We start from the raw sequence: 21,750 nt of genomic DNA, 5'->3' as shown, positions 1-21,750 counted from the left end.
CATACATACATGTAAGACTGAAATAACAATCCAACATTAGTGCAAGAACCTCAAGAAAAATATAATTAATGCAACACAATGTTTGAGATTTTAAGCCCAACAAAAGCCAGACCATTTAGAGCTAAGGTTCCCATAGCAACCTTACTCTGTCTCCTCCTGTGTCTGTGCGATAGGTCCTGTTTTTTACATGACCACATATTGCTATAGAACATGCTGTATTATTCCATAAATAGAACATCAGTTTAATAGGTGATTTAACTACACAAGGACTTAACAAAATTTTGTACGTGTTTCAAAGGAAATTGCATCAGTGTGGCTTGCAGAGGTACTGTACATGTATGAATACTAGAAGAAATTTTCATGTAAGCTTCAACATGATGTTATAACATCATTAACATCCTGCAAGTGAATTTTTGGCATGTTTTTAGTTTCCCAATTATCTGTTTCCTTGTATATATACAAAATATAAAGGCTAAATAATTATGGGAGGAAAATTGTTAGTACTTCTTAAAAGTAATACCAGAAGACTCTTCAATTTTAAGTGATTATTTTCCAGAGTAGGGAGCTATGTAAAAGCATATGGAAACTCAAAAGAGGAAGGCTTTTGTCAGACTTGGGGCCTGAAATCATCCCATTTAACTGTAAGCACTTAAGTAAATGGAGAAGTTATATGTACCTTATAATTTCTGTACAATTTAGGAAGGCAGAAGAGCATCTCCAGAGCAAGATTTAGTTCTCCGGAGATGTGTTTTCCCTTTTGCCTATCTTACTCTACTGAATATGTGGTAGGTCGGGAGAAACCAGTCAAGATTCCTTCCTAGCCCAGTTTAATGCTTAAAGTAGGATAAATCCAAGCTGCATTGTCTGAGAAAAAAGAATTAGATTTTCAGACAATTCTGAGTACTTTATGTGCCTTATGGGTTAGACACAGGAATCTCCCCAGACTACAATGATGTCCGATCAATGTTTAAGTACATGACTTCACCTTCACTTTGCAATACTGATGTGGCCTGGGTTAGATAGGACAACACAGACCACCTCTTTTGAGTAGGTATAGAACAGCACTGTGATTCGTCTGGGTTTACACTGACTGCAGAAAGACAAATTATACCTTATTTGACCAAATATTAAAATGATGCAGACAATATTACTTAACTTATACATAAAGAATGCTGGAAGAACTTCATTTTTTGTGTGTATTTAAACCAGCAGAATGAGTTAACATTGGTTCAGCATTTTACATTCTTCAGCTGTGACATTTTTCATAGAGGACTGTCTCAGAGAACCTGGAGATATATTTTTACAGACATTGGATAAGGTACCTCAGCACCCAACTCATGAGTTTTGATTTCTACTTCTGGATGCTGGGTTAGGCACTGCAGCTCAAAAGTAATTAAACCATAAGTTTTTGTTGGATCTAGATCAAGGTGACAAAAGTTGAGATCCCTGGTAATATATCCATACCCTTGAAATGTATGTTTGGAATTGAAAGTGTTTTGCATTGACACTGATACAAAACTCTGGCAAACCAGATGTCAACCAGTTAATTTGGAAAGGATTTTAAAACAAGACTAATACAATGAAGAAAACCAAGGAATAACACAAAGAAGTACTCCTGACAAAAAGGACATGCCATCCACTTCCTCAGCTGGGCTGCAGAATACGTTTTCCATATTCAGTATATTTGTAATAATGACCTACAGAGAATACCTGGTGAATGTTCTGACAGTTGTTAGAAGCTAAGCAAGTAGATCCTGCTGGTATTCAACCACTGCTAGCTCTAAAGAAATCTGACACTCATCAATTAGATGACTGGCAGATTCCCGAAGTATCTGCTTTCCCATAATAATATATAGAGAACAATGAGGCAATGTATCCAAATGAAAGTGGGTAGCACTCTGAAATATTGAACAGCTCCCCAGAGAAATAATAATGAGGAACGATTCAACTATTATCATCTTTCTCACAGGGATATTACAGGGCAGTAATTGTATTGTGCTGTGCTGGATTAAACTTTGTTGGAACTAGCACATTTAATTGTAAACCTTCATTTAAGATAGAGAAAGTTAAGGTTTATTTTTTTTTTCACCCAAACAAAAAGCAAATGCATGAGACCCTAGAGGTCTGAACGCTCTAAATGAAAAACTTTCATCTAGATACAGTTCATGGAGGCAAAGTGGGGAAATAGCTGAAAATATGTAAACAACAAATAGAAACATAATGGGGAAAAAAGCTTGAGAGTTTGAAGAATAAGAGTGTGTGACTGCTGTTAGATGTCAAGGCTTGTATGTCAGAGCTAAATGGTTTCTGATGCTATGAATAGGGGAACTCTTTAAGTTTAAATCCTGTTATGCCCAGGGAAGTAGGGCCTTGCAAATTCTCTTAAGTACAAGCAGTAGCAACAAGAATATTTGACCTCCTTACCAATTTGTCCTTAGTTGATACAGTTCACAGCTCTCTAGTGGGTCAATATACCTTTAACCTATGTTACAAAGTTCAGAGACAACAGCATTATTATTTCTTCTTTTAAGACAGAAGTTACTTCAGCTTCTCACTCATTAGGAGAGCAGCATCCAACCACCAACACTGGCCAGCATGTGAGGAATGCCATACACTTGGAGTAACTATCCTGAGACAAGAATCTTGGTAGCCCTGAGGGTCCACTGGCAAAAGTGTTGTTTTCTCACCAGGTTTTAAATTGGTTATTTTTAAAAAACTTGTTCACACATGGTTACTTACGGGCCTGTAGCGACTGCCTGGAGGAAGCGGATTTTGAAACAGGGCAGCAAAACATCTTTCCTACGTTGCCAAGGGAAGGGCCCACGTGTCGGAGAGGACGGGAAAGCTTTGACGTGCGGGAAAAACCGAAACAGTTTCTGGTACAGAGCCAAATTCACCTGTCGCGGCAGTCTCCAGTGGAGGTTCCCTGGGGCAGCTCCCTCTGCCGGAGCCCAAAGGAACGTCTGTAGCCGCCCTCGCAGTTGCCGGGATCCGCCCAACGGTCGCTCCAACTGCTGCCACCAACCGTGGCCTCAGCGGCAGGGCAGGGCAGGGCAGGGCCCGGCCCGGCCCAACTCCTGCAAGGCATAGCCTCGCCTCATGAAGTAAATGCGGCTAGTGGAGCCGTCCCCCAAAGAAGGGTTTCTGACGCATTTGTGTCTATGTAATGAGCAGCTACACTTAAATACACCCACTGCGTTACCGATTACAGTTCCAGTGAACATAAGCATTATTTTCAACTGGAAAAGTCACAAGCCTTTTCTTTTATTTTTTTTTTTTTTTTTTTCATGCAGTGGGTCAAACTGGTGCTGTTTTGCTCCAGCTGTTTGTTATAACCTTCATAAACATCTGCATTATTCACCATGTACCATATTTGTAAGTATACTGGTCGTAACACTTAGGTTAATATAAATATATTAGTCTTGCAACACTGAGGTTGAGATATATATATATGATACCAGCACTGCAACTAATAAATGTAATAATTCAATTTCTATAAAACAGTAGTAACCCATAAGCAAAAACTGTACTAAACTGTATGTTGAATTACCCATAATCTATGTGTATATGTAAGAACAGTCTGCCACCAAGGGTAAGCACAAAGAGATAAAGTTAGTTTTATCATCAACATTTGCCTTTCTTGGGTCATGAAGGTTTTCTTGATGCTTTTACACTTCACATGTATCATCTGCAAGATGTTTGCGAGACATAATGCCATGGGAAGTGTCAACATGTAAGAAACCAGAGAACCATTTTGAAACAGTGTAATGGCATTCTGATATAGGTCTCTCTCTGGTTTAAGAAATAACCACCACTACTGCCTTAAGTTAGAAAACTTAAATGAGCTCACAAACTGTAAACTTGTATTTCAGAGGTAAAAATTTGTGAACATCTCTCTGCAGCAGAGATAGGGTTAGTTTGCTAGAGATCTGCTATCTACTGATTGTCTTTGACATGCCTAATTCTTAATTGGAACTTCTGGTTTAATAATTGCTATTGTATTTACAGCAATATCATAACTTGTTTTCTTATAGATCCAAACAACAAAGACTAGCAATGAGGTAGCAGTGCTACAAGGTGCACTAACCTGGCTGCATGCGATAAATTAACAGACTACTACTCTTTTGTTTTGATGCACCATTAACAAAGTTAACCAGCAGTCAGGTGGAGAGAGGAAAACCCATTTTTACTCTTGTTCAATTTTCAACTGATCACTTACACAAGATCTTGAAAGAAGTTGATAAAGGTAATTCATTCAGGTTTTAGACAGAAGCTGTTGAATAGCAGCCTTTTCAATTATGGAAGCAAGGAATCTGAAGTGCTGAAAATAGTAGAGCTCAAGCTGAGAGGAGAAAGATACTGAGGATGAGGCTACATGAGGGGGAACAAATTGCTCCAAATCAAGCTTTTAAGTCCATCAGCAGGATCAGCTGGTGAATGTTTTGGAGAATTTGTCAATTTCCTTGAGCAATTAAATATGAAATCAGAAAATTAGCCCTTGGTCTTAGCTTGTGCTTTAGGAAACAGCTACATAATACAGATAATGCTGACTGATTATTTAAAACATGTGGATGAAGCAGGTATTATTATGAACAAAAATATCTCACGTATATATAATCTCAAATAACCTAACCTCAAATGTAAGAATTCTTTTATAAATGCTGTTACAAAAATAAATTTCTGTTACAGGCCCATGAAAAGTTAATGTTTGAACTATTCACTGTTTCTAATGCCTTACAATTCTCCTAATGAGTTAAGAAACAGTTATCCTTATTTAAAGGTACATAGACGCAGACAGTGGGATTCATCTTTCTTGTCTTTAGATGAATGTAGAACTATAGTCTCCATCTGAGATAGAGGTCTGGCATTCTCTTATGTTTAATGGAGAGAAATAGGCATTTTTAAGGTATGACTCATTTGAGATATTTTTAAATATCTACATTAGAATGAGGTGAATTGCTCTCTCAAATATGCTGTTTCTTCCCAGTAACTATAAAGGGTATCTAGATGTCTAGCTTAGACGTAGATTTCTATAGTATAGAAGTCCCTTTTGATTTGATGAATTGTATCTTGAGAGACTTACCAGAAAGTACATGCTAGCTATTTGAGTTCCACAATCACACATACATCGCTACTCTTAAAGAGGAAAGTACTGGATAATGTTACATTTCAATGCCCTGTCCATGCATCCCAAGATTTTTTATTTCTTTCTGATTTTTCTTGTACATACTAGCTATATGAGTTCCAGAATCACACATACATCCCTACGCTTAAAGAGGAAAGTACTGGATAATGTTACATTTCAATGCCATGTCCATGTGTCTCAAGATTATTTTTTTTTATTTCTTTCTGATTTTTCTTGTCTTCTTTAATGCTTCTGGATCCCAGTTTATGTTCAGAATGTCCCTACATGTTGTGCTGTGAGTAGACACAGTCTTTCTGTGCTGGTGCTGAATGCAACCTCACACTGCAAGCGTTCTGAGCCAGCCAAGGGTGCGTGCACTCTGTGCCTGGCCCTGCCTAATTAACCATGCCACATAGCAAGCTTGTTAGCTCTGGCATTGTGTGACATTTACCACATTCACGCATCTCTTGATCAGCACAGAACATAGGCAGGGTGATCTGGGGCCTGTCAGAAGTAACTGAGTAGACAGAGCTGCAGAAGTGTTATAACCCTTCCATCTGCTTTTTCATAGCTGTGTAGTCTGCTTGTCATCTGATTATGATTATGATTATGTAATAATCACAGAGAAGATTGTTGCACATAAGTAAAATAAAAAAGATCTAATGATGTCTTGGAACTGGTGAATTATAGCTTCTTTCCTCTGTGTGACCTGATTGAGTAGACACCTCTAAAGATTACCCAGTCTTCTAAACAGAAAGAACCAAAATTCAGTGTTGCACTGGTGTAAATGACACATAACTAGCAAGAACTATTTTTAAACTTGCAGTCAGAGTAGTTAACATCAGAGGATGTTCTATCCTGAACAAAGAAATGATGTACAGTCATTGGGGTGTAGGTAAGACTGAGATTCTCCAGTAAGATCTCCTTTACTAAAATTATGTGTTAATCTCTTCAGGAAATTCAAGCAACAGTTTCACCTTGTGCAGTCTGCATCTGTAATCATTGCATCCACAGTATTATTCTCACTTTTTCTTAGCTTCATCACTTAATGTGGAAACAGCTATATGACACTTTTCCCTTAACTGTTGTGTTACCTCCTTGGAACAGGGAACTTTAGAGAAAATTCTTTTTTATCCTGTCTCACACAGATGTCATTTTACTTGTGCAAGCAGCACCTTTAATCAGTTTAGTTAGGACTTCTCTCTTCTGTCATTTCTGGAATGAAAATTTCTTCACAACTTTTTCATCTCATATAATTAGGTTGTTATGGCAATTTTTGATGAATATAAATACTGGTGTTAAGCAAGCATAGGAATTTATAGACCTCTTGTCCATGCTTCAAAGTAAAGTGTAACACTGTCCTTCCACAAGTCATTTACAAAGTAAATTAAAGAATTATGTTGATTTTCATTCTCTTATGAAGTTGAAACTGAATAATTACTCTTTTTAAGTTTTTGAAGGAGTGTTCTAATTAGTGAGTTGAAGAACAGAACCTCTAAATGTCAATAGTTAGGCAGTCTTGGCTTTGTAAACTACATATGTGTGATAATAAAAGAGCAGGTATCCTTTAAAATTATTTTGTCACTTTTTCAAATCATACTTTTAAAACTATACTTTTAGTCAGATGGATTGCAGTTGAAAATATTTCATCTTTATGAAGCTAGTCTTGACCAGACTGTGTGCCATTAACATACCTGTTGTTTACAAAACAATAAAGAACCCCTGTCTTGACAGTCTTAATCTTAAAATCTTAAAAATTAGGCTAAACTAACTATGAAAGTATGAGCATTTCACTCTTCAGAGGAATTTACAAATATTGTAAAGTACCCTGCCATATCAATGAACACAAGGCGAGACAAGGAATCACAATGTTGGGGTAAAAGTAGTCCAAATTGGTAGAAGACATCAAGAGGTATAGCAGTATTTTAAAACAGACCTCTTCCATGACTGGCATTTAGTTAATGCATTGTAGTGGACTTCTAGAGGACTGCATTTAGTGATGCTGTATTCTCCCAACAGTATCAAGAAGCTGTCATACAGGCAGCCCTTTGATTTACGTTTCACTTACTGAACTATCAATTCATTTTTTAGTGTAAGGACTCCAGATTTTATTGATGTAACATTTTTTCTTAGTCTGTCACAAGGGGGCAGATTAGTACTGTTGAAGTTTATAGTGTTTTTTTTCCCAGCCGTCAGCAGTAGCAATCTGCGTGAGAAGACACGTGCAGACTTATCATTTGAGAAATTTTGAAATACACTGATGCCTGCAGTTTGAGTTTCTTATCAATATTCAATAATGAGGTTTTTATTTGACTGTTTCAATCACAGAATGAGCATTTGTTCTAGGGGATTGTAACTTTTTAATGCAAGAAATAAATTTAAATATAACAGTGGATTTTGCATTTACTTATCTCACAACTCACATGTTGTTCAGTCAGCCACTGTAAATGGTTAGCTATTGTCACTTTTGTAACTTCTGTAGCTTATAAATGCAAATGAGACAGATTTGATTTCTAACTCTTTCACAGATTCTGGTAATCATGTGATAACATTCTGTAGTACTCCTTAAAAAAAAAAAAATTAAAAAAATTATGAAGGCAAATTAAACCAGTAGAAATTTAGTTTCATCAATACACCCCTTTCCTAAAAAGCAATCATTTTTTCTCCTTTATTCTTCAAACAGTATATTTTTACCTGAAACTGCGTCCCTCCTTGTTTATTTGCTACAAGCATAACTCAGCAGTCCACCCAGTTGAAGCATCTGTAAAAGCAACCCACCTTTAGAACTATCAGGCCTCTTATGTAAGACAAGACACATGAAAAAACTGAAACTAACATCTTAGTTTTAGCAGAGTTGCAATAAATCTTCACTAGGAGATGGCAAGAAATTTTTGCTGAAATAAAATGTCTCAAACCAAATTAAAATAAACTGAGCCTGAACATGAATCACATATTGGATAGGGCTTTGAGCAGCCTGTGCAGTGAGAGGTGTCTCTGCCTTGTCCTAGGGCAATGGGGTTTGGAACAAGATGATCTTTAAGGTCCTTTCCAACCCAAACCATTCAGTGATTCTGTGCTACAGAAAATTTCATCTCAGATGTCTAAAGAATGAGAAAACTATAGGAAAGAGATTCTATCTAGTAATTTTCCATACTATATATATGTGTACATATATTTGTGTATAAATATATATGTATGTATCATGATAAAAGCTCTGTCGAAGGAAATGGCATTTGACTGAAATATTTGATGTTTAAATTAATGTTAAAAGTTAAATAAATGTTAAAAATTAAAAATTTTGATGCCAAACTCAAATACAAAATATTTTAATTGATTATATATTTTCATATGTATATATAAATGAATTTTCAGATGCCAGGCTTTGTTACAAATAAGCAAATGCTTTAGATAATCTGTTCTCAGTCTGCAGGTTATACATATGTGGGATGAAGTACAAAGTGGTGATTGTTCCATGATCTAAAGACAGGCATTTAAAAGCCTCGCTGTTGAAATTTTTGCTCTGTTTTTAAAAGAAAAGATGTCAACTTGCCTTTGCTTTTTTCTATGTCAAAACAGTGTTGTTTAAATTTCTATAATTACTGTGTATACTTCTTGTGATTTTAAGTGTCCCATGGTAGTAGTTAATGAGGGAAACAGAAATGTATTTATCATGCCAAATATTTATTCCATGCTGCCATTACTCCTACTAGTAAATCTGGTGTATACTGACCTTGTTCATTGTACCCAGGACATTATGTAAGGGAAAAATATGCATAATGTTGTTGTGGACAGTACATCCCACGCTTAAATAGAATCAAAGTACTCTTTAAGACATTTTCTAGTATCTAACCAGTGACACAGACTAGATGGCAAACATTTAGTGTACTGTGTTTGCAAATTTTAACTGAGCTCTCTAAGAAATCTCACTGGATGTGAATGGGCTTTTTACTCTTTATGCACTTTAAAACATCATTCAGGATGTGTATCTGATCTTTTCTCTTTGATTTTGAATTCAGGAACAAAGTAGAATGTCCAGAAACTTTTGGAAAACGGTGACAAAGGTGATGGTAAGAAAGTGTTGGTTTTTAATTCAGTTTTATGTTACAATATTCCTAGAAGAAAAATGTTGGAAAATTAATTTTTGATCTTAAGTCAGTGGATTAAGTCAATGGGTTCTATTGCTTAATATCTTTTTGACTCCATAGCAAACACAGTATGGAAGAAAACCTCAAGTAATTTATGCTGTTGTTAAAGGTTATGTTGTTTGACTTAGATTTTTTTGTGATATATACTTATATATACATATGCATATATGTAAGGTGTATGATAGTAAGATATTTAGCAAGTTTATTATGGTTAGAAAATTTAGTTTCTGATTTTTGGGAAGGTATTTTTGTCACTGTTTTACTGATCTCATGACAAAAATTTACGTATTTCCACAAGAAGGCAGAGGGCATACAACTGAATGGGAACTATAGTGTTTAAAAAAGTCATTAACAAACTGAAAAGAGCACCATGTGCTTTACATGCTACTCAGTCTTTCAGTGAAAATAATTAGAACTACACCATCTTTAAATGAAAGCTTAGACTGACAAGGGCTGCTTAGGAAGCATCATGTAACAAAGCATCAAAACTGCTCACTCTGTGATCTCTTTGGAGACCACAGGGTGCAAGTGGAAAAAGGAGAATAGTTTCTGAGAATGGTTCATTTTATCCACCTACATTTGTATTATGATCTAAGACCAAAAGAGTTGACAACTTCTTAAGAATGGGCAGTGAGAGACAGTTGTAGCTCATGTATTCATGAAAAAATGGACAGTACGTCTTTACTAGTAAATTAAGCTGATCCAAACTGTGGGCCTGAGCATTGACACATGACCATTCTTTAAATTATCAGAGCAGAACCTGCAACCATTTGTTGTTTGTGCCAGCCAACATTTTCCTATATGTTGCCTGGGGAAGATGCAAGTTAGCACAGGCCAAGGTCTACTCACAAAAGTAGGCAGTCTGGAAGGGGGTAAAGTAGAGCCATGTGGCCTCATTGTTATTTGCTCATATAGGTGTAGCGAGAGATGGTGAAGCCAGAAACTTAGTCTTCTGTTAGTGAGGCTGGTAAAATGGAGACATTTAAAGGCTGGTAGAAAATGATTTCTTTCTAAAGGAGTTGTATAAAGGATCCAGTAGAATAAGAACCCCTGTGCTTCACTGTGCTTCTCAAGTGGCTGTGTACCACGTGGCCCATTGAGCACTGACTCGACCTGAGACCTTTGTAAGTGGTGCATGTTAAATGTGATGAGTTATAAATATATAACCACATTGTTAGGTTTTGCTATGCACCTTGTGTTTTCCTAATAGCTGAAATATATTTGCATCAGTCGTGAGAATGTGTGCCGTGTATTTGTCCTGAGACTCAAAATAACTAGTTAGGTATTGTGCTTGTTATAGTTGATAATAATACAGTTTGAAATCTAAATGGATTATAATAAGTTTTGAAGTCTTTAAATTTAGAGGATCAGTTTATTTTAAGCACCAAAGTCATAATTATGATGGTTTCGGTCACAAGTCTCACAGTTAGACACCCTAAGTGACTAACAAGCTGAATTTAGCATTTTCAAAAGAACTGAAGCCCTATACCACTAGATGGCATTATGTAGTCATTTAGGAGCTATGGAAAGGCGCCCTGTTCTAATAACCCCTGCAGATAATGTGAAAACTGGTGTTACTGCACCACAACAAATCTTTTTGTTTTCGGGTAGAAACGCCTCAAACAAATAAAAACATCTCATGCAGCTTTCAATGGTGTCTCTTTAAAGGCAGAACATAAGATACGATATTTAAATAATTGGTTTGTAACAGCATGCCAGTAATTGCTAGCTTATTAAAACTCAGACTAGCAGTATATAGACACTTAGAGTGATCACTGGAAAATGCAATAATATTAAAAATGAGGACAGATGACAAAGGCACTGTGAGTGCAATGCACTCACACAGTGTAAGGTTTCTTCTGCAGTTCCTCCGTTTGTTATCTAGCCCTGACTTACAGATGGGTCCTAGTTAAAACCCTGAAGATGAATAACTCCAAACCCTGATGATGTTCAACACTCATTTCCAGTTAGGAATTTTGCAAATGTTCCCCATGTTTAGAATGGGACTAACTCCTGGAACCAATTATTCATGAACTTTAGTATGCTTGAAATCTAGTCTCAGATCCAAAATTTGCAGCCTCAGTGTATCTCTACCAAGAGTACTGCAGCCCCTGGGACTTCTTTAACAAAGCCTATTCAGTTTACCATTTGCTATGATGGTTTCATAATGAGAGAAAATATCCATGAGAAACTAGTTTTCAAATGCAGACAATGCCTGTAGCCCAAAGGCTTGTGTTATTAGTAATGGCCCAAACTCTCACCACTTCTCTACAGGCATATAGCTCTTGTTGATTCACCTTTATAATTTAGGGCAAATTTAGTCATTAAATTTCTATGAATATTTATAAAAATTCAAACATTACCTATCTGTAAGTCTTGTTTATACATTGTTTTAGTTAAAGTTCCTAAAAAATTTTCTTATTTGTGACCTGTGTTAATTTTCCTGTTGGTAATGATATCAGCAGGGAGTGGGGAGTCTTCAGAGCTGTTCATGGTGGGAAACCTCAATTTATGGCACTAGTATCTTCCAGATTCAGGCAGCTGCCAAAGTTTGCAGGCCGCTCTTTTAGTAAATGTCTGAGTAGGCAAGCTCTTCACTGAAGACCCTTTCCGTCCTCTATACTTGTAATATTTGTCATTAGGATATGTGAGCATAAGATATAAAAACAGATGCTAGTTTGAGTTTTATTATTTTTAGGATTAACCTAATAAACTCTTATTCAAATACAGGTATAATAAACATAATCTGTTCTTTCACCAGTTACACTCATTCACTCTACACTGGATAGTAGAGTAACAGAGCATCTACTATATAGTATACTGGGACATATCTCTACAAATACAGCCAACTAATATAGCATGGTAATAGTGTCTGCTACCAGCCTAAGTCTGCCTAAGGCAGTTTAGTTATTTTCTGGTGCTTTTTTTTCATTGTTTTGTTTGTTTGTTTTTGTTTTCTATTATTATTTTGCATACAGTGAGTATGATGTAGTGGTCTTTATAAAGATCTGATATAAATAAGGCTTGGATCAGGCTCATTAAACTTTCCTGGGATAACAAGGATGCTTTCAAGAGATTTTGGTTTTTTTATGCTATGCCCTTCCTTGTTTATACTGGCTTCAGCTGATGTTAGAATGACCACAGAAGTAGTTTACATCAAGCTCAAGTTCAAGTAGAAAAGTTGGGTTGAAACTAGGAGGAAAATATTATTAGCTTAGCTATGCATTTATTCCCAAGGTAAGTATATTTCTTGACGCTTAGTTAGTAGGTCTCACTAGTCTTCTCTATCTGTGGCTGATTTTCTGGCTAGACAGAAGGGCTGAAGAAAAAATGGAAAACATAAGGCTGCTCAATGTAATGAAGATAGAGAACAGAAAATTAGTCTTTTAAAATAGCTGCATAATGAGAGCTTCAGATTTGTGCAGGAAATGCAATTTTTCACCAGGGGTACAGACAGATACCCGAGATCTCAAATCAGTAGTTAGGATGGTAAGTGTAAGAGTCATATCAGCTAGTTTCACATGTGAGGGACATCTGATTTAACCTCAGCATCTTCTGATCAGTGGAGGAAAAGAAACACTTCTAGGGAGTGATTTCACTGACTCTATTAGTAGAAGGGGAGCTACTGTTTGGAAATGCTTGTTTATCTCAACAGCCCAGGGAGACTGGGCAACTAGCTCAAAAGCATTCATGAATGCCAGAGCTTTGTATGTTAGTACAGCTGAATCCCAAGCTGATCATAATGTATATGATCTGTGCTATGGATATCATAATATAATGATGAGGGGGACTCTCTGTTCACATCAGAACATGGGAAAAAGAGCCTTTTGCCCCTACTTGCCTCTCCTTCCTGTAAAAATTCCTCTGGTTTTAGATGCAAAACTTTCAAACCAATTATTGTTTGGTACCAAATGTGGAGTTTTTAAGCTGCAATTTGTTGACATCTTTCTACTTATCATATAATACATAGTTATCTCAAGCTCACTATGGTTGTGTTTTCCTTCCATTTAATGTGAAGTTCATTGGCCAAAGTTACAGAAACATCCCTGAAGTTTTGTTAGATGGGAATACCTAATCTGAAGTGTCTTCTCCTCAGGTACCGGATTTCTCACAGCCGCACTCCTTATATGAAGAGCAATTGTGGGATTTCTTATTCTGACCAGTAATAAAACGACGCATTTCTGTGTAATCACTATTTGCATCTTAAATTAGTCTCAGAGATGCGGGATAGAGTTTGAGCAACGTTTTCATATTACAATGCACTTAAAAGTTGCAATTTGCAGTTTGTTAAACTGACAGAGCTAGAAAAGTAACAAAAGTTAATCAGGGAACTGCTGTGTGGGGTTTTTAACAGAGAGTGCATTGCTGTTTTACCATGTGTGCCAAAGAAAGAATGAGAAGCTTTAGAAGCTGTTGGGCAGTCCAGCGAATCTGTATCTCTGTGGTTCCATTGTTTGCAAAGGTCAGGTGAAGGCTGACTTAATTTTGTCGGTAGCTGAACAGAAGACAAACCTGTTTACATACCAGAGGAATTAATTTCTTGATTGTGGTGAAGTCAAAGAAGAGGAATTTGGGAGGGTATGCTCATTAGTGTTTTTTCAGAACATTTCAGTGCTCCTCCTTTTCCTTTTATGTTTTTTAACTCATCTATTTTTATTTTACTCAAACAGTATAGAAAACAAAAATCTATTGTCTTTGTTTCTGAGGTTGTTCTTTATAAATTGGGTTTTCTATAGTGCTTATTCTGTTGTAATGTGGTAATTTTGTAATATTTATAAAATTATAATTTGTAAAGATAATGATATTGAAGAATTATTGAAAACATGAGAAAATATTCTCTGCCTTCCTTTGTACTTAGTTATGCATCGAAGAAACCAGAAGGAAGATCTGGGATGTCAGAAATATTTATATAAAAGAATAGGGAGATGTTCATATTTAGTTCTATAAATGGTTTTAAAGCATATATGACTCATATCTGTTTGGACTAGATTTTGTTCTTTGTGGAATCTCTCAAAAGTACGGATCTTAGTATTTGTGGAATAACCTATTTTTCCACTCATTCTTGTAATGTGTCCAGGAAAATATCTGGGATAGAATAAAAGGACACACAATAGCTAGGATTGAAGAAAAAAAACAGGGAATCAGTGGCAACAAAAAAAGAGTGATTAAACAGTCAAAGGTTATTCACTAAAACCCCTCCAGCTTATGTCCATGACCTGAAGACAGTAGTGTAAGGACTTCTTCTCACAGTGCCTCTGAGCCTCTACAGGTTTTGATGAAGAAAGATCTCAAAGTAAGGAGATACTGCTCTTTGCTGGGAAATGCAGTGATGCACTCTAGGGTACAGTTTTTTCCTAGGGGTGACTAGTCCTGCCTGTGTCCTTACAAGCACAGTGGAGGCTCTCTCTTGCTCTTGTGTAGGCAGTGCTACTTTTAACTTCTAACCCTGGCTATCCTTTGCTTTTCTGTGAGCCTGCTATGCTCAGCTATTGTTAACTTCTTTATATCTAAGAGGAAAATGGTGTAGCAGGGAGCTGGTGAGGAGCCCCATCCTAATAAAACTCATATGTAGCTCTCATTCTGTACCAAAGCTACCGCTGGCATCCTGATGATTTGAGATCAGTAGTTTGATTGCCGAGAAGTGTCATATAGATTACCATCTACACTTAAATGCAGTGTTTGCCCAGGTTTGCTTTGTCCCACCAGTTCTAGGTATTTACGGGGTGTGGAAGGCCTGTGATGTGCTGCTGTACTGTGCATGTCCCACTTACTTACAGCTCCAGTGACTGTCTCTGTGCTGCTGCCTTGTGCACTCTGTTATTCCTAAGACCTACTCCAAACATGCTGTTAGCAGATACAAACCAGTTATTTTCTGTATTTTTCTTTGTCTGTTTTTCTGTACTTCCTGAAGAATTGCAGAGAATATTTCCTTTTCAGTTTGAACACATTGTTTATACTGATCTAAGAGTGACAAGATCTGGAAAGCTTCTATGTGTGGAAACAGATGGAAAGCAAGCACTCTGCCAGCCCGTCACCTTTACTGTGCACGGGCGGAGGCTGGCCTCTCCTTTCTTTTAGTCCCTTCCCAAAAGAAAATGTTTCGAAGACACACTGTTTGTGCAATATTTGGCCTTTTAGAAATGAACGTTGTCCTCAGATGGGTTTCAGCATCTTGAGTTGATGTCTTTCTCTCAGGCCTGAGTGAAGCTAGAGTGTTTACAGTAATCTGTGTTCACAGGAAGCTACTTTATACTTCAGTGCAATAGTTAGATCAGTTCTATTATCAGCCCAGAAAACTTTTAAAATCCCTTACTATTTTACTTCAATTTCTCATCATATTTCTCTTTTGATGTTACAGTAATCTATGAGCATGTCCTTTGCTTTAATGAGTGCTAAAGTTCATTTAGATGTTTGAGGCAAAACAGCTTATTCTATGTCTTTGTATGTCCTCCTATACACACACACATATATATATATGTGAAAAAAATCAAATCCCCATGTTTGCAGATAAAGGTCTACCTTGGTGGCCGGCTCTTGCTCTGTGTGATGACAGCTGTATTTTCTTTTGAATGGTAGAAATAAACCTCAGTGTAGGTAAAGGTTTGAAACTCATACTCCTACTAAAGAGTTTATTATTATTGGATTTGGAGAGGCTTACATTTAACAATGTCTATCAGCTGGCAGTTTAGGTCAAACTGATTTCATAAAACACTTGTCTATGTCTAATTAAGGTTTATAAATTGGCCTCATCACTGAAACTTCTATACTCCTGCTACAATACATTGGGTGCACTAACTGTCTATCCCACCATTTTACTGGTTTCTTACCTGCATGTTTCAATTTCCTTTCTGGATGGATTATTTGCTTGGCTGTTTCTGAAGAGCTTTTTCTCTCAGATTTGTCAGCTTATTCCTTAAGATGCAATTCGTACTAATATTTCAGATAAAGATTACAGAGTTCTTCATCAGATTTTGTTCCTTTGACTAGCAAGCAATTATTTTGTGTTTGTTTGTTTGTGTTTTTTTGTCTTATAGAGCACTACAGCTGTATGCGACAAACCAGCCATACCCTTCAGATACAGCAGAACTAATCTTTTCTTCAGGTGCTCAGGTGCTGCTTCAGTACTTTGTTACTCTCTGTTATGAATTATTTGTTTCACTTCTTTTGCAATGCTTTTCTGATTTGTCTTGTTTTTAACTTAAAATGGTCATGTTGTTCTATTCTGTTTAATTCCCCGCTATTTCACTATGGTCTGGAGGGTAATATCTATTTTATTTCTTTTTATCTATTACTTGTTTTCTGAAGATTAAACTAATCTTACTGATGGTGCCCTAGAAATTCATTATTTGCTGGAAATTTTTTATATCACATCCTTTCATACATGCAACACTAAAAAGTGAGCAATACCAAAGCACTTAGTGGATGATCTGGAGGGCATCCTTCTGACAGAGGTATAGACGAATAGTTTGAGATTCATGAGTGTCTTCTTGAGTTTGCAGAAGGATTTACTTAGACCTAAGGGAGAAAGAAAATCTGCTTAATACGAAGGACTTCTGGGGAATACATGACAAAATAAACTAAGCCTCAGTTTTTAAAGGTATATATCATAGAATCATAGAATAGAAACATAGAATAGTTAGGGTTGGAAAGGACCTTAAGATCATGTAGTTCCAACCCCCTGCCGTGGGCAGGGACACCTTAGGCTAATTCATATCCCCCAAGGCCTCGTCCAGCGTGGTCTTGAACACTGCCAGGGATGGAGCATTCACAACCTCCCTGGGCAACCTGTTCCAGTGCCTCACCACCCTAACAGGAAAGAATTTCCTTCTTATATCCAATTTAAACTTCCCCTGTTTAAGTTTTAACTCGTTACCCCTTGTCCTATCACTACAGTCTCTAATGAAGAGTCCCTCTCCAGCATCCCTATAGGCCCCCTTCAGATACTGGAAGGCTGCTATGAGGTCTCCACGCAGCCTTCTCTTCTCCAGGCTGAACAGCCCCAGCTTCCTCAGCCTGTCTTCATAAAGGAGGTGCTCCAGTCCTCTGATCATCCTTGTGGCCCTTCTCTGGACTTGTTCCAACAGTTCCAAGTCCTTTTTATGTTGAGGACACCAGAACTGTACACAATACTCCAGGTGAGGTTGGCTTTCTGGGCTTCAAGTGCACACTGAAGCCGGCCCATGTTCATTTTCTCATCAACGAGCACCCCCAAGTTCTTCTCCACAGGGCTGCTCTGAATCTCTGCCCAACCTGTAGCTGTGCCTGGGATTGCTCCAACCCAGGTGTGGGACCTTGCACTTGGCATGGTTAAACTTCATGAGGTTGGCATCAGCCCACCTCACAAGCGTGTTGAGGTCCCTCTGGATGGCATTCCTTCCCTCCATGGTATCAGCTGAACCACACAGCTTGGTGTCATCAGCAAACTTGCTGAGGGCGCACTCGATCCCACTGTCCATGTGTCCTGGGTTCAGCAGTAGCAGTCATTTTCCCCCTTCTTGGTAGCTGGTGCAGTGCAATGTTTTGACTTTCAGCTCGGGAACGGAGCTGATAACAAGCAATGTTTTGGTTTGGCCAAGGACTTTGTGAGCCTCATGCTCTGCCAGGGAGGAGGGGAAGCCAGGAGGAAGCAGAGACAGGACACCTGACCCAAACTGACCAAAGAAGTATTCCATACCACAGCACGTCATGCCCAGGATGGAACTGGGAGTTAGCCGGAAGGGCTGGGAGACTGCAGGGTTGGAGGAGGTATCGGTCAGAGCTTGGTCGGGCTGGGGGGGCGAGTTATCGGTTGGCTGGTGGTGAGATGATGTATTCTCTTCCCTTGTTATTTCCTTTATCATTAGTATCATTGGTGGTAGCAGTAGGGATTTGTGTTATACCTTAGTTACTAAACTGTTCGTATCTCAACCCGTGGGAGTTGCATTCTTTTTGATTCTCCTCTCCGTCCCTCCGAGAGCAGGGGGAGGGCAAGGCGTGAGCGAACGAATTACCTGACTGGGTTTAAACCACGACACCATGTCAGCAACAAAGATGTTAAACAAGACCGGTCCCAACACCGATCCCTGAGGAACACCACTCATTACTGGTCTCCAGCCAGACATGGAGCCATTGACCACAACTCTTTGCGTGCAGCCATCCAGCCAGTTCTTTATCCACCGAGTGTTCCATCCATCAAATTGATGTCTCTCCAATTTAGAGACAAGGATGTCGTGTGGGACAGTGTCGAACGCTTTACACAAGTCCAGGTAGATGACATCAGCTGCTCTACCCCTGTCCTTCAGTTCCGTAGCCCCATCACAGAAGGCCACGAAATTGGTCAGGCAGGATTTGCCCTTAGTGAAGCCATGCTGGCTGTCACCAAGCACCTTGTTGTTTTTCATGTGCCTTAGCATGCCTTCCAGGAGAATCTGCTCCAAGCTTTTGCCAGGCACAGAGGTGAGACTGACTGGTCTGTAATTCCCCGGGTCATCCATTTTCCCCTTCTTGAAAATGGGGGTTATATTTCCCTTTTTCCAATCATTGGGAACTTCACCTGACTGCCATGATTTCTCAAATATGATGGACAGTGGCTTCGCAACTTCATTCGCCAGCTCCTTTAGGACCCGCAGATGGATCTCATCAGGTCCCATGGACTTGTGCACATTCAGATTTTTAAGATGGTCTCAAACCAGATCCTCTCCTACAGTGGGCCCAAGGTCTTCATTCTCACAGTCCCTGCATCTGCCTTCCAAGATTTGGGTGGTGGGGTCAGAGCATTTGCCAGTGAAGACCGAGGCAAAGAAGTCATTCAGAACCTCAGCTTTCTCCAAATCCAGGGTAGCCAGCTCTCCCGAAAGCTTCCTGAGGGGGCCTACATTCTCCCTAGTCTTTTTTTTTATTTTCTATGTACCTGTAGAATCCCTTCCTGTTATCTTTAATACCTCTAGCTAAGTTTAATTCTAACTGGGCCTTAGCTTTCCTAACCTGGTCCCTAGCTTCCCGGACAACATCCCTGTACTCTTCCCATGCCACCTGTCCTTGCTTCCACTTATTATAAGCCTCTTTTTTCATTTGAATTTTCCTCAGCAGCTCCTTATCCGTCCAAGGAGGTCTCCTGGCCCTCCTGCTGCACTTCCTTCTGGTTGGGATGCAACACTCCTGAGCTTGTAGCAGGTGATCCTTGAATATCAACCAACAGTCTTGGGCCCCTCTGCCCTCTAGGGCTGTATCCCATGGAACCTTCCGAAGCAGGTTCCTGAAGAGGCCAAAGTCTGCTCTTTTGAAGTCCAGGGCAGTGAGCTTGCTGCACGCTCTTCTCACTGTCCTGAGGATCTCAAATTCGAGCATCTCATGATCGCTGCATCCAAGGCTGCCCTGGAGAGTCACATTTCCAACGAGCCCTTCCCTGTTGGTGAGCACGAGGTCAAGCATGGCACCTCTCCTTGTCGGCTCCTCTATTACTTACAGAAGGAAGTTGTCTTCTACACAATCGAGTAACCTCCTGGATTGCTTGTGCCGGCCCGTACCGTCCTTCCAACAGATGTCAGGGTGGTTGAAGTCACCCATGAGAACAAGGGCATGCAAGCGTGAGGCTTTTCCTATCTATGGAGTGCTTCATCCGCAGGTTGTCCTTGATCAGGCAGTCTGTAACAGATCCCCACAGTAATGTCTCCCATAGCTATATTCCACAAACTCTCTGTGGACTGCTCACCTGTCCCCAGACAGTTCCATACTCTCCAGCCTATCCCTAACATAAAGGGCAACTCCCCCTCCCCGCCTGCCAGGCCTGTCTTTCCTAAAGATCCTGTAACCTTCCATTCCAACACTCCAGTCATAAGAGCCATCCCACCATGTTTCTGTGATGCCTGTTATATCATACTCCCCTAGATGTGCACACATCTCTAATTCCTCTTGTTTGTTCTCCATGCGACGGCCATTCGTATAGAGGGATCTGAGCCGAGCTCCAACTGAAGCCTGCTCATTGGCTGGAGCAGCTGGGATATCTCTACAGTGCTCCGAGCATTTATTATAGGTGCTGGCAACTGACTGGGTGTGTTGGAATGGAATGATGCCCCCTCCCCAACACATCTACTTTAAAGCCTCCTTGACCAGTCTGGCAAGCCTCCTACCAAAACTGCTCTTTCCCTTCCTTATCATCAGACCAGCTGCACCAGCCCCCACTAGACCTGGCCTACAAGCTTGGGTCCCGTGTTCAAGACACCCAAACCCCTACTATGACACCACCCTTTTAACCAGTTATTAACCCGGCTAATCCTCCTAGCTTTTTTTAGGTCCTCACCTGCATCCTGGAGAATTGATGAAAAGACTACCTGAGCTCCAGATCCCCTAACCACCTCTCCCAGGGCTCTGCAGTCCTTCTTTATGTTTCCCAGGCTACTACTATCTATATCCCTAGCACCCACATGTATCACCAGGTGTGGGTAATAGTCCATGGGACTTACTAGAGCAGGCAGCCTCTCTGCCACATCCCTGATCCGTGCCCCTGGTAGGCAACACACCTCCCTTGAGACGGGGTCTGGACGGCAGACAAGTGCTTCTGTCCCTTTCAGTGTAGAGTTCCCTACTACTACGACCCGCCGCTTTTTCCTAGCAGCACCAGTAGAGATCTTTACCAGGGCATCAGCTGGCTGTTTCTGGCTCGAGTGTGTTTCCTCATTAGCCCCTGCAGGACAGCAAAGCGGTTCTGCGTGGGGACAGGGGATTTAGGGGGAAGCCCCTTGCTTTTGGTTGTCCTTTTCCTTCTTTTTTTTGTTGTTTCTTTTTTGTCACTAATTTCCAGCTTCCTGGGTTAACAGCCTCCTTCTTTCCTTCATGAGGTAGAGGTGAAGCTCGAGGCCCCTGCACAGTTTGGGCCAGGAGCAAGCATTCCTGCTTCCTCTCAGCTTCCCTGACATCTTGCAGCGTATTGACAGCATCCCGCAGCTCAGCCACCTGCTGCAGGAGGACCTCCACCAGGGAGCACCGAGTGCAGCCCTGCCCATTGTGCACCTTTCCCTCACCAGACCAGTGCAGGCACTCTCTGCACCCCGAGCTCTGTACTGCAGCCTCCCCTCTCATTGGCTCTGTCTGGGTGCCTACACTGGCCACAGCTGGGGCAGCCAGAGCAGAGCTCCCAGACCGGGCCCTGATCATACGACGAGTGCTCACCATCCCGCTCGCCTGCCTGCGCGAACTGCCACGCAAACTGCCTCAACCCGCTAAATATGTAGGAGGGAAGCACAAAACACTTAAAAATCTTGGCATCCTGCCTCTGTAAAAGGAGGAATGTGAGGGTAATATTTGCCAAAAAGAGATGTTTCTGGTTAAAGGAATCTTAGGCTTAATAGAGATTCTAGGAATACAACAGAAGTAGCACAGAGTGCATCAGCATTGAATATTAATTGAATCATGTATTTTCTCAGTATCTCTTAAAAGCGTAGTTCAATAGATTCCTTGGACTTCTCTTAGCTCGTTAAACTCTGACTTTTGAGGGCAGCTAGA

General features: G+C 39.7%; 1 protein-coding gene across 2 annotated transcripts in view; it reads left to right on the top strand.

Moving 5' to 3' along the window:
• Positions 1-9,171: 9,171 nt before the first annotated feature.
• The window catches only part of FILIP1 (filamin A interacting protein 1), a 128,747-nt gene continuing 116,168 nt past the window's right edge, over positions 9,172-21,750 (top strand). Inside the window, exon 1 of one of the 2 annotated variants that reach the window (XM_062608213.1) lies at positions 9,172-9,192. In XM_062608213.1, the coding sequence (XP_062464197.1) occupies positions 9,190-9,192 (3 nt within the window). In that variant the 5' untranslated portion in view covers positions 9,172-9,189. The remainder of the gene's footprint in view (positions 9,193-21,750) is intronic. The other variant, XM_062608217.1, reaches the window with a different exon arrangement.

Source organism: Pezoporus occidentalis, unplaced genomic scaffold, assembly GCF_034315485.1.
Source record: "Pezoporus occidentalis ecotype Australia unplaced genomic scaffold, CSIRO_AGI_Poc_V1 ctg13, whole genome shotgun sequence".
NCBI lineage: Eukaryota > Metazoa > Chordata > Aves > Psittaciformes > Psittacidae > Pezoporus > Pezoporus occidentalis.
The sequence above is the reverse complement of the archived record's forward strand: the minus strand, read 5'-3'. Positions and strand labels throughout refer to the sequence as shown.